Genomic DNA, 13,789 nt, shown 5'->3' on the forward strand with positions numbered 1-13,789 from the left:
TTGCAGCCTCACCATTTCTTGGATTGAACATACATCAGCCATCTCCCGCTGTATGTCATGGAGCTGGGTCTGTGTGTGTACAGTGGTGCTGTAACAAGGTCCCACCCCCCTAGACCGGCTCGTGTGATAGGCGGAACAGTGAATCAATCAGTGTTCCATAGAAGACTATTACATGAGCCGGTCTAGGGGGGCGGGACCTTGTTACATTACCGCTGTACACATACAGACCCCAGCTCCGCAAGAGGAGGAGGACAGTTGCAGCACAATGCGGCCCCAGGGCAGGTGGCCTACCGGGAAATTTCCCACTATTCCGGTAGGCCGGTCTGGCCCTGGTTGACAGGAAATTTGGTGGCGGGTGAATGGCAGATGTAAGCACTTAAATCATCCCGACACCATGCTTGATATGGTGTCAGGATGATCAAATAACATTGTTTTTATTATTAAATTGTAATATATAATGAAATAGTTCAGCTCACCATAATGCAGAATTAGTGGGAACCCTAAGCTTGTCACTTGCCACCAGATACAGCATGCCCCCAGATGCAGCTTGTCACTTGCCACCGTTGTCTGCTGCTAGATGCAGTGTGTCATGAACAGAAGTATCCGAATCTCCATTTCAGTGATGGTGTCACCCCTCATTCCAATGAAGGGGTTAACTCATTATTCTAGTGATGGTGTCACTCCTCCATTCCAGTGATGGTGTCACCCCCTCCATTCCAGTGAAGGGGCCACCCCTCCATTCCAGTGATGGTGTCACCCCTCCATTCCAGTGAAGGGGCCCTCCCTTTATTCCAGTAATAGGGTCACACGTCAATTCCAGTGATTGTGTCACCCCTCCATTCCAGTGAAGGAGTCAACTCTCCATTCCAGTGATGCTGTCATCCCTCCATTCCAGTGAAGGGGCCCTCCTTTTATTCCAGTGATGGTGTCACACCTCCATTCCAGTGAAGCTTTCACCCCTCTGTTCCAGTGAAGGGGTAACCTCTCTATTCCAGAGATGGTGTCACCCCTCCATTCCAATTATGGGGTCACCCCTACATTCCAGTGAAGGGGCCCTCCCTTTATTCTAGTAATGGTGTCACACATCCATTCCAATGATTTTGTCGCCCCTCCATTCCAGTGAAGGGGTAACCCCTCTATTCCAATGAAGGTATCAACCCTCCATTCCAGTGATGCTGTCACTCCTCCATTCCAGTGAAGGGTCACCCCTCCATTCCAGTGATGGTGTCACCCCTCCATTCCAATGGTGGGGGTCACTCCTCCATTCCAGTCATGGGATCACTCCCCATTCCAGTGGAGGTGTCACCCCTCCATTCCAGTCATGGTGTCACCCCCCATTCCAGTGGGGGTGTCCCCCCTCCATTCCAGTCATGGTGTCACCCCCCATTCCAGTCATGGTGTCACCCCTCCATTCCAGTGAAAGGGTCACTCCTCCATTCCAGTGGTGGGGTCACCCCTCCATTCTAGTGATGATGTCACCCCCCATTCCAGTGATTGTGTCACCCCTCCATTCCAGTGTCAACACCCCACCCCTTTCCAGTGGAAGGGTAATCCCTCCATTCCAGTGATGGTGCCCCCCCCCATTCCAGTGATACCGTCACCCCTCCATTCAAGTGTCCACCATCCCTTCCAGTGATGATGTTACCCCAATATTCCAGTGGAGGTGTCACCCCCCCATTCCAGTAAAGGTATCAACCCTGCATTCCAATGATGGTGTCAACCCTCCATTCCAGCGATGGTGTCACCTCTATCCGTTCCAATAAATGGGTCACCTCCCCATCATTCCAGTGATGGGGTCACCCCTCCATTCCAGTGATGTTGTCACCCCCCTCCATTCTAGTGATGATGTCACCCCTCCATTCCAGTGATGGTGTCCCCCCCATCATTCCAGTGATGATGTCAACCCCTCCCCCATTCCAGTGATGCTGTCACCCCTCCATTCCGGTGATGGTGTCACCCCCCCAATTCCAGTGATGCTGTCACCCCTCCATTCAAGTGATGATGTCACCCCTATATTCCAGTGGCGGTGTCATCCAACCCCCCATTCCAGTAATGGTGTCACCCCTCTGTTCCAGTGATGGTGTCACCTCTCCGTTCCAGTGATGGTGTCACCTCTCCATTCCAGTGATGGTGTCACCCCTCCGTTCCAGTAAAGGGGTCACCCCCATTCCAGTAAAGGGGTCTTCCCTTTATTCCAGTAATGGGGTCACACATCCATTCCAGTGATTGTGTCAACCCTCCATTCCAATGATGCTGTCACCCCTCCATTCCAGTGATGGCGTCACCCCTCCATTCCAGTGATGGTGTCACCCCCCCATTCCAGTGAAGGGGTCACCCCTCCATTCCAGTGGTGGGGTCACCCCTCCATTCTAGTGATGATGTCACCCCTCCATTCCAGTCATGGGGTCACCCCTCCATTCCAGTGAAGGGGTCACTCCTCCATTCCAGTGGTGGGGTCACCTCTCCATTCTAGTGATGGTGTCACCCCCCCCCCCCAATCATTCTAGTGATGGTGTCACCCTCCCTTCCAGTGGTGATGTCACCCCTATATTCCAGCGGTGGTGTCACTCAACCCCCCATTCCAGTGATGGTGTCACCCCTCCATTCCAATAAAGGTATCACCCCTCCATTTCAGTGATGGTGTCACCCCCTTCAATCCAGTAATGGGGTCACCCCTCCCCCAGAGGGAGACCTGCTCTCACAGTAAGCTATTAGCACACATGTAAGTATCGCTCGGTGTTGTATTGTCGCACATTGCGCCCCTGAGCTGGCTGTGCAGTTAGTTACCTGTATGACACAAGCACAGTGAGTGGAGTAGCGAGCATGCGCATTCCGGGGCCCGGGGCCGAGCATAGATGACATGTGAACGCTCCATACAGAGTCGCGGCCGTGTGAGCAATCATGTTTCCGGCCTTCCCTTGAGCAGGGCCCGGGCCCCTGTACCTCCCATAAGGTTTGGCGTAGGAGACGTAGGCGTGTTGTGCTGCATTCAGGTTCCGGGGCCGCCTTTTCTCCTCCCTCAGCCCCGCTCTGTTGCTCTCCAGCCCGCGGTGATAATAAGATCCCAGGACACAAAATGGCGCACAGCTGTCGGTGGCGCTTCCCCGCCCGGCCCGGGACTGGCCGTAGACTGGGAGCCCGGCACAGGGTGACGGCGGTGGTCAGGGAGGAGGGGATCGCTTTGGGAACGGACGGGAGTCCTGGCGCTGAACACGAAACCGCTGTGGCCCTTGGGGGCCCCGGAGACTGTATGGGGGTTGGACCCGGATTTGATGCGGCGCTGCAAGTGTCGGTGACCATTGGGAGCAACCTGAGACGGTTCAGGGACGTGTCCGGAGGGAGCAGCGGAGAGGTGAGAGGATGGAGGAGGAGGGGGGCGTGTGCACCGGGGGGAGGATATGCTGGGATCTGTAGTCGCACAGCATGGGGGGGTGGGGCACACCTCCCTGACCATGTGTTCCTCTATGTGTGCCTCATCATACATCACATAGAGGGAGGGCATGGAGTGATACTGAGGGGCACATAGATGAGGTGATGTGTAGGGGGCCATGAAGTGTGGGTGCAGAAGTGTTGCTTAGGGGCAAGAGGTGATGGACGGACATTGGTACAAATGTCATAGAAGGGATGATGGACGGACATTGGTACAAATGTCATAGAAGGGATGATGGACGGACATTGGTACAAATGTCATAGAAGGGATGATGGACGGACATTGGTACAAATGTCATAGAAGGGATGATGGACGGACATTGGTACAAATGTCATAGAAGGGATGATGGACAGACATTGGTACAGATGTCATAGAAGGGATGATAGACAGACATTGTCATAGAAGGGATGATGGACAGACATTGTCATAGAAGGGATGATGGACAGACATTGTCATAGAAGGGATGATGGACAGGGATTGGTATAGAAGGGATGATGGACAGGGTTTGGTATAGAAGGGATGATGGACAGACATTGATACAGAAGTCATAGAAGGGGTGATGGACAGACATTGGTACAGAAGTCATAGAAGGGGTGATGGACAGACATTGGTACAGAAGTCATAGAAGGGGTGATGGACAGACATTGGTACAGAAGTCATAGAAGGGGTGATGGACAGACATTGGTACAGAAGTCATAGAAGGGGTGATGGACAGACATTGGTACAGAAGTCATAGAAGGGGTGATGGACAGACATTGGTACAGAAGTCATAGAAGGGGTGATGGACAGACATTGGTACAGAAGTCATAGAAGGGGTGATGGACAGACATTGGTACAGAAGTCATAGAAGGGGTGATGGACAGACATTGGTACAGAAGTCATAGAAGGGGTGATGGACAGACATTGGTACAGAAGTCATAGAAGGGGTGATGGACAGACATTGGTACAGAAGACATAGAAGGGGTGATGGACAGACATTGGTACAGAAGTCATAGAAGGGGTGATGGACAGACATTGGTACAGAAGTCATAGAAGGGGTGATGGACAGACATTGGTACAGAAGTCATAGAAGGGGTGATGGACAGACATTGGTACAGAAGTCATAGAAGGGGTGATGGACAGACATTGGTACAGAAGTCATAGAAGGGGTGATGGACAGACATTGGTACAGAAGTCATAGAAGGGGTGATGGACAGACATTGGTACAGAAGTCATAGAAGGGGTGATGGACAGACATTGGTACAGAAGTCATAGAAGGGGTGATGGACAGACATTGGTACAGATGTCATAGAAGGGATGATGGACGGACATTGGTACAAATGTCATAGAAGGGATGATGGACGGACATTGGTACAAATGTCATAGAAGGGATGATGGACGGACATTGGTACAGATGTCATAGAAGGGATGATAGACAGACATTGTCATAGAAGGGATGATGGACAGACATTGGTACAGATGTCATAGAAGGGATGATGGACAGACATTGTCATAGAAGGGATGATGGACAGACATTGTCATAAAAGGGATGATGGACAGGGATTGGTATAGAAGGGATGATGGACAGGGATTGGTATAGAAGGGATGATGGACAGACATTGATACAGAAGTCATAGAAGGGGTGATGGACAGACATTGGTACAGAAGTCATAGAAGTGGTGATGGACAGACATTGGTACAGAAGTCATAGAAGGGGTGATGGACAGACATTGGTACAGATGTCATAGAAGGGGTGATGGACAGACATTGGTACAGATGTCATAGAAGGGGTGAGGGACAGACATTGGTACAGATGTCATAGAAGGGGTGATGGACAGACATTGGTACAGATGTCATAGAAGGGATGATGGACAGACATTGGTACAGATGTCATAGAAGGGATGATGGACAGACATTGGTACAGATGTCATAGAAGGGATGATGGACAGACATTGGTACAGATGTCATAGAAGGGATGATGGACAGACGTTGGTATAGAAGGGATGATGGACAGACGTTGGTACAGATGTCCTAGAAGGGATGATGGACAGACGTTGGTACAGATGTCATAGAAGGGATGATGGACAGACATTGGTACAGATGTCATAGAAGGGATGATGGACAGACATTGGTACAGATGTCATAGAAGGGATGATGGACAGACGTTGGTATAGAAGGGATGATGGACAGACGTTGGTACAGATGTCATAGAAGGGATGATGGACAGACATTGTCATAGAAGGGATGATGGACAGACGTTGGTATAGAAGGGATGATGAACAGACGTTGGTACAGATGTCATAGAAGGGATGATGGGCAGACGTTGGTATAGAAGGGGTGATGGACAGACATTGGTACAGAAGTCATAGAAGGGATGATGGACAGACATTGGTACAGAAGTCATAGAAGGGATGATGGACAGACATTGGTACAGAAGTCATAGAAGGGATGATGGACAGACATTGGTACAGATGTCATAGAAGGGATGATGGACAGACATTGGTACAGATGTCATAGAAGGGGTGATGGACAGACATTGGTACAGATGTCATAGAAGGGATGATGGACAGACGTTGGTATAGAAGGGATGATGGACAGACGTTGGTACAGATGTCATAGAAGGGATGATGGAGGGACACATGGGATATTGGTACAGAAGTCATAGAAGGGATTATGGAAGGACATTGGTATAGAAGAGATGGAGGGACATTGGTACAGATGTAATAGAAGGAATGATGGAGGGACACATGGGACATTGGTACATAAGTCATAGAACTGATGGTGGAGGGACATTGGTATAGAAGGGATGATGGAGGGACAGTGGTACATATCTAATAGAAGGGATAATGGGGAGAGATCTGGGGCATTGGTATAGAAGGGATGATGGAGAGACATTTTGTACAGATGCATTAGAAGGGATGATGGGGGGACATATGGGACATTGGTATAGAAGGGATGATGGAGGGACATTGATACAGATGGAATAGAAGGGATGATGGAGGGCCATTGGTATAGAAGGGACGATGGAGGGCCATTGGTATAGAAGGGACGATGGAGGGCCATTTGGTATAGAAGGGACGATGGAGGGCCATTTGGTATAGAAGGGACGATGGAGGGCCATTTGGTATAGAAGGGACGATGGAGGGCCATTTGGTATAGAAGGGACGATGGAGGGCCATTTGGTATAGAAGGGACGATGGAGGGCCATTTGGTATAGAAGGGACGATGGAGGGCCATTTGGTATAGAAGGGACGATGGAGGGCCATTTGGTATAGAAGGGACGATGGAGGGCCATTTGGTATAGAAGGGACGATGGAGGGCCATTTGGTATAGAAGGGACGATGGAGGGCCATTTGGTATAGAAGGGACGATGGAGGGCCATTTGGTATAGAAGGGACGATGGAGGGCCATTTGGTATAGAAGGGACGATGGAGGGCCATTTGGTATAGAAGGGACGATGGAGGGCCATTTGGTATAGAAGGGACGATGGAGGGCCATTTGGTATAGAAGGAACGATGGAGGGCCATTGGGTATAGAAGGGACAATGGAGGGCCATTGGGTATAGAAGAGACGATGGAGGGCCATTGGGTATAGAAGGGACGATGGAGGGCCATTGGGTATAGAAGGGACGATGGAGGGCCATTGGGTATAGAAGGGACGATGGAGGGCCATTGGGTATAGAAGGGACGATGGAGGGCCATTGGGTATAGAAGAGACGATGGAGGGCCATTGGGTATAGAAGGGACGATGGAGGGCCATTGGGTATAGAAGGGACGATGGAGGGCCATTGGGTATAGAAGGGACGATGGAGGGCCATTGGGTATAGAAGGGACGATGGAGGGCCATTGGGTATAGAAGAGACGATGGAGGGCCATTGGGTATAGAAGAGACGATGGAGGGCCATTGGGTATAGAAGAGACGATGGAGGGCCATTGGGTATAGAAGAGACGATGGAGGGCTATTGGGTATAGAAGGGACGATGGAGGGCCATTGGGTATAGAAGGGACGATGGACGGACACATGGGACATTGGTACAGATGTAATAGAAGGGCCGATGGAGCCTTAGTACATATGTGGTGGAAGGGGAGCTGTTTGTGGGTACTGCACATCTCTAGGCACCAAGGTGAACTTTCCATGGCTTGGCAGAGTTGAAGATGCAGGCTGACACCTGGGAGAATACAAATGTGATTCCATGTGGAGCCACTGCAGGTTTCTGATTGCAGTATGGAAGAGGGAGAAGTGGAGCCCCCTCAGGTGGGGTTAATAAGTGACGTCCTGTAAGACTGAGCTTTGTCACAATTTGTGCTGCGTACCATAACACTCTGACTACAATTGTGTATGGATGCCTGGTTTGATGGCTGCGTATGTTGCTCATTGGCATGCTGCTTTATTTGTGGTGTGTTGCCCGAGGCTAAATCCTCAGGGAAAAGAAAGCCTTAGCTTTGCTAGGTGTACGCAGGTGGCTGTTGTAGAAATGTTTGTAATGTGATGTGATGCTAGGACAGTGAGGGGGGTGTGTCTGCATCACACTGCCATCACACATACACTACCATTCCTCCTTCTAATGTCACCCCTCTAGCAGTTCTAATGGAGACAGCTGGGTCGGAGAATGTTCTGCCTATATGTGGAAGGATGTATGAATTAAAATCTTGTTTCTTTCCTGACGTCTTATGCTGCCAATAAATGCGTCACTTGCATCGTCTTTAAGACTGTGCGCTTGCAGCCTTGTTCCAAACATACAGCGACTCTCTGGAGGAATGTCTTCTATATTACTCATGTGTATAGTAGAGGGCTTGAGCTGTTGTTGTTTTTCTGCAACATGCCAGTGTTTGTGCTGCGTACACCCATACGCCCTGACATCCCCTCATAATGTAGGGCTATCTATAGCGTTTATACTGGTAAATTACGTCTTCGCTATCAGACTTGTAGGAAATGTCATGGGGGATTTCTGTCACTCTGTTTTTCTGCTTACAGAGAAGGGGTGTGTCCCTGTAGCAGCGTGCTTTTTTACTCCATAGCTTACTGTAAAGGACTCGTGTATTACTGCTTGTCACATCCAGTTTTATGGCTATTCTAGATCAGTTTCATCCTGGTGCTAGTATAAATTTGTGTGCTACAACCGTGAAGTGTTTTGTATGTTATATGTGTTTGTATATATCATGCAGGACGGCAAGCATAGAATTGTGGAGTGGGCTGAACACTTCTTATTGTGCTTTGGACATAATGAGGGGGGCTTTGTTTTGGCGGCAGAAGAGCAGCTGCTGTCTGAGTGTTGAGAAAGAACTTGCTGTTTCCTTTCTTGCTTGTATGCCTTTGTCATGTTGGATGCATTTGATGCCTTGAAGTCTATTTGTGGCATCTTTCTTTGGTTATTATTTTTGCCCTAAATGTCCTTAAAATGCTTTAAATCTAGCCCTTAAAACTGTGTGTAGTGTGATGTTACTCAAGCTTTTCTGCGTAAAAGCCACCAGTGCAGCATTTCGTCACCTTTTTTAATTACAGCATACATTTAAAAGTATGGAAGGCAACCCAAGTCCAAATCCCCTCCCAGTGTAAAGTGTAAATGTTCCCATCAGCTAGAAACTTGAGCCTGGGAAATGTACATAAATGTTAGCATGTAAAAATTATAGTCCAATACTGCTCTCATATGCTCTGTCAGTGTTGTGTATCAAACGCATCGCCTTCTGCCTTGCATTGGCATTCAGTGTTGTGCTTCGCCTCCTTGCACTTGGTGTCGTGCCTCCACCTTCCCTTGCGCTTGGGTGTAGTGCCTCCTCCCTTCCCTTGCGCTTGGGTGTAGTGCCTCCTCCCTTCCCTTGCGCTTGGGTGTAGTGCCTCCTCCCTTCCCTTGCGCTTGGGTGTAGCGCCTCCTCCCTTCCCTTGCGCTTGGGTGTAGCGCCTCCTCCCTTCCCTTGCGCTTGGGTGTCGCGCCTCCTCCCTTCCCTTGCGCTTGGGTGTCGCGCCTCCTCCCTTCCCTTGCGCTTGGGTGTCGCGCCTCCTCCCTTCCCTTGCGCTTGGGTGTCGCGCCTCCTCCCTTCCCTTGCGCTTGGGTGTCGCGCCTCCTCCCTTCCCTTGCGCTTGGGTGTCGCGCCTCCTCCCTTCCCTTGCGCCTGGGTGTCGCGCCCTCTCCCTTGCGCCTGGGTGTCGCGCCCCCTCCCTTCCCTTGTGCCTGGGTGTCGCGCCTCCTCCCTTCCCTTCTCAGTGTTGTGCCCCCCTTGGCCATGATAAGACCTGATAATGCTAAGTTTGCTGTGCATGTGATTGATTCCACACCATGTTTAAACCAAATTTTTTTATCTTTGTGACTTGTTCTTAAAGGGTAAGTTCACCTTTACAGAAAAATCTGTAAGGTGAACTTACACAGGACCCCCCCCCCCCCCCCGGCTCCCGCTGACCTGCACTGCGGCAATCTCCTGTTCTGAGCCCCGTTATATCCGTGTCAGGGGTCCAGGGCTTAGAAATCCTCTCGGCATCCATACATCTTCTTCCCAGCTGACAGGATGGGCTGTGCGGCCTCTGGTCAGCGATGACCAATTAGAATGCTCTGAAACATCATCCCTGACGGAGTATGTTTTGGACATTCAGCTCAGAATGTCTAAGCCCCGGACTCCTGACTCGGACATACTGGGGCGATTGCCACGGTCCAGGTCAGTGGGACTGGTGAGGACTGTATAAGTCCACCTTACAGATTTTTCTGTAAAGTTGAACTTGCACTTTAAAGAGTTTCTAAATGGAGAGTCTGTTATATATTCTAGGTTTGTAAAGTCTGTTACTTGATTTTAGCTTGAGACTGGGTAGCAGAAGTGCTTCAGTCAGTTTGGAGGTAACGCAATCTGGATGTACTTTTGGGACATTTAGAACCTATATGGTTAAAGTGATTGCTAAGTCGTTTATTATTTAAAAAAAAAAAAAAAAGTTCTACTTGCCTGCTCTTCTCTTGTCCCCTTCTGGTTCTTCATGCCCCCATAGCAAGCCGCTTCCTATGGGGCAATTGTGTGCTAGGTCCTGAGCCCTGCTCTGTGTGACAGCAGTAGGAGATAAGCAGACTCGCTGCTGTCTCTAAGCCAATGAGGAGAGAAAGAAAAGAGCCTCTGCTCTCATGCACATCACTGGCTCGTGATTGAGCTCAGGTAAGTATTTGGGGGGCTGGGGGAGGAGCTGCGTTCAGAAAGTTTTTACCTTCACAAAATGCAGTAAGATAAAAAAAAAAAAAAAACCTTCTGCTTTTAAAACCACTAACTTTGTGTCTATACGAGCGATCACTGTTTCTACTTACAAATGCTCCGTGGTAGTGTTTGGCATATATGCTATCGTTCTTCTTGAGACTATTCCCTTGTGATGCATCACTTTTCTGTTGAGCGCGTGTTACAGGCGATACATCAGCATCATCCATTCTCTACCATTGGGTTTAAGTTGACTTTGGTAGTGAAGTGCTCCTTCTACATTGTGGCAAAAGTAGTAAGCAGTGATTAATGCAGTTTTAGTTTTCAACTCTGTATTTCCATGGCTCCTTCCAAGGTGAACTGTACATCATGATGGTTTAGAATGGGTGTAGGCAACCTTAAAGCAGTGGAGATCTACCTGAACAACATAAGAAGACAAAGATCACCAGGCACAGTGTCACCTATTCTATTTGCAGTGCTACTGTGTCGCAATCATGTACATTGCTTGACACTCATGGGTTTAAAGCGGAGGTCCACCCTAAAATGGACCTCCGCTCATCGGAATCCCCCCCCCCCCCTCCGGCGCCACAATCGGCACCTTTCAGGGGGGAGGGGGGTGCAGTTACCTGGATAATCCAGGTAACTGCACCCACTTCCGGGCTAGCTCTCTGCGGAAAGGGGCGTACGTTACGCCCCTTTCCGCAAGCGCCCGCCCCCTTCAGCAAGTGCCCCGCTGCCTGCTGGGAAACACACAGCTCCCAGAGGCAGCGGGGACCGTCCGGTGTCTTGTCAAATAGGGTCCTCCATCAGATGCTGTCCCCTGCGTACTGCGCATGCGCAGTACACAGGAACAGAGATTCCGAAAATTGCCGAGGATGAACGGCGCCTGCGCCGTGAGTCCAGGTTCTATCCCCACTATCCAAGTGGACATAGAGTTAGAATAAAAAAGAGCCATGCGCAGCGAGGCCGAGCCCGAAGCGTGGCGAGCGAAGCTCGCCCGCGAGGGGCCCTCTAAAATTCTCAACCCTATGTCCGCTTGGATGGTGGGGCTACCACCTCCACTCACGGCGCAGGCGCCGTTCAGCTTCGGACTTTTTCCAAAGCTTCGTCTGCTCCTTACTGCGCATGCGCAGTACGGAGCGGACACATATTGATGGCCGGACTCTATTAGGCAGAACACCGGATTGCGCCGCGCGGCTCGCCCATGCGCAGTAGGGAACCGGGAAATGAAGCCGAAAGGCTCCATTTCCTGATTCCCATACCCAAGATGGCGGCGGCAGGACCCGCCAGACAAGCGAGCGATCGGCTTCGGGTGCCGACATCGCGGGCGCGCTGGACAGGTAAGTGTCACTATTTAAAAGTCAGCAGCTGCAGTATTTGTAGCTGCTGGCTTTTAAAAAAAAAAAAAAAAAAACGCGGAGTCCCGGTGGACTCCCGCTTTAAATTAGGCGGTGAGGAGGTAACATATCGCCTCCTCACCACCTGTCAAGCACACTCCAATCGCTTTTCAGAGGAGCAGCAGTGCCTGCTGCACTTGTGAATGAGTCCTTAGTTGCATTTGGCAGTGGAACCCTTAGGGCTTGGGAGGGGGGGGGGGTAAAACCCTGCAGTTGAGTTTATCGCCCCCGATCCCTACCCCCTTTAGCTGCTGAGGCACCAGCCAAAGGCGTAGAAATGCCGCAGCAGGCATTAAACCCCCTGTTGCTTTTGGTGAGTGCTACTACCTGGCAATCGTGACCAATTCAAGTAAATAGGGCCACTCTGCAAGCTTTCCGCAACTGCATGCTTCTGCAGAGTCCAAGGGGTTAAAGCAGGTGGTGAGAAAACACTAACTACTTTAACCCCTTGTTTGCTATACTGCACACAGTTATAGGGCACTTGCAGAGTGGCTTCATTTGCTTGACAGGTGCTACACCTATCAACCATGACAGGACATATAACTCCTTCTGCAACATGTGTACAGCCCTGGCATTGCAGTTGGGGCTGGGGTGATAAAAACATGTCTTAATGCGGATCTTCGTTCATTTTTTTTTCCAACTTTCCTTCTATTAAATCTTCTGCCCTTGTTGTTTTAACTTTGGATAATAAATATTTTTTTTTTTTGCCAGTAAATACCTTAAGGGCCGGTTCACACAGGGGGCGACACGAGGCGACACGACTTGGGAAGGCAAGTCGGAGACGACTTGTATACGACTTAACAGCGCGACTTGGGGCGACTTACAAGTCGCCTCCAGGAAGAGGAAGTAAGGCTATTTAAAAAAAAAATAAAAAAAATAAAAAAGGCAACCTGCAAGGCAAAGGCATAATGAGCTAGTATGCATGGCATACTAGCTCATTATGAATAACTTACCTGAGAACGAAGCCCCCGGAACGGTCCTCCGTCTTCAACTTCGCAGCTGTCATGTATCCCAGAGTTACTTCCGTGTCTCGCTGCTCCGGCGCTGTGATTCGCCGGAGCCACGATGACGTCACTCTCGCGCATGCGCACGGGAGCCGACGCGAGCGGCATATCGCAGTGATCTGCGGCCGGCTCAGTGCGCGCTGTCTACGGCGCATGCGTCCCTAGCAGTTTAGGGTTCCAAAAAAACGCATTGTTAGCGGGATCAGCCCAGATACCTGCTAGCATCTGCGTTTTGCCCCTCCGCCCAGCCCACCCAAGTGCAGCATCGATCGATCACTGTCACTTGCAAAACACTAAGCACATAACTGCAGCGTTCGCAGAGTCAGGCCTGATCCCTGCGATCGCTAACAGTTTTTTTTGGTAGCGTTTTATATTTAAATCCGGAAGGCAGTGCTTGTTTTTTGGGGTCCCGTACGTGGCGAGGCTCCCAAAAAGTCCCCCACATGTGGTATCCCCGTACTCGGGAGAAGCAGCAGAATTTATTTTGGGGTGTAATTTCACTTATGCCCATAGCATGTGTGAGCAATATATCATTTAGTGACAACTTTGTGCAAAAAAAAAAAAAATTGTAATATTCCTCCAACTTGTGGCAAAATATAAAATATTTCATGGACTCAACATGCCTCTCAGTAAATAGCTTGGGGTGCCTACTTTCCAAAATGGGGTCATTTGGGGGGGGGGGGGGGTTTGTGCTATTTTGGCATTTTATGGCCTTCGAATCTGTGCTAGGTAGTGAGGAGTGAAATCAAAAATTTGCACCTTTAGAAATCCTGAAGGCAGTGATTGGTTTTTGGGGTGCCGTTGATGGCTAGACTC

The 13,789-nt window shown here is 50.0% G+C and overlaps 1 protein-coding gene across 1 annotated transcript in view; it reads left to right on the top strand.

The window, feature by feature from the left end:
* The first annotated feature begins 2,996 nt into the window (after positions 1-2,996).
* The window catches only part of KMT2A (lysine methyltransferase 2A), a 255,114-nt gene continuing 244,321 nt past the window's right edge, over positions 2,997-13,789 (top strand). The window contains 1 exon segment of the mRNA XM_077456885.1: positions 2,997-3,352. Coding sequence (XP_077313011.1) covers positions 3,077-3,352 — 276 coding nt within the window. The 5' untranslated portion in view covers positions 2,997-3,076.

The sequence above is a fragment of the Lithobates pipiens genome, unplaced genomic scaffold (assembly GCF_037356315.1).
Source record: "Lithobates pipiens isolate NorthernLeopardFrog02 unplaced genomic scaffold, aLitPip1_a1.2 Scaffold_27, whole genome shotgun sequence".
Lineage (NCBI taxonomy): Eukaryota > Metazoa > Chordata > Amphibia > Anura > Ranidae > Lithobates > Lithobates pipiens.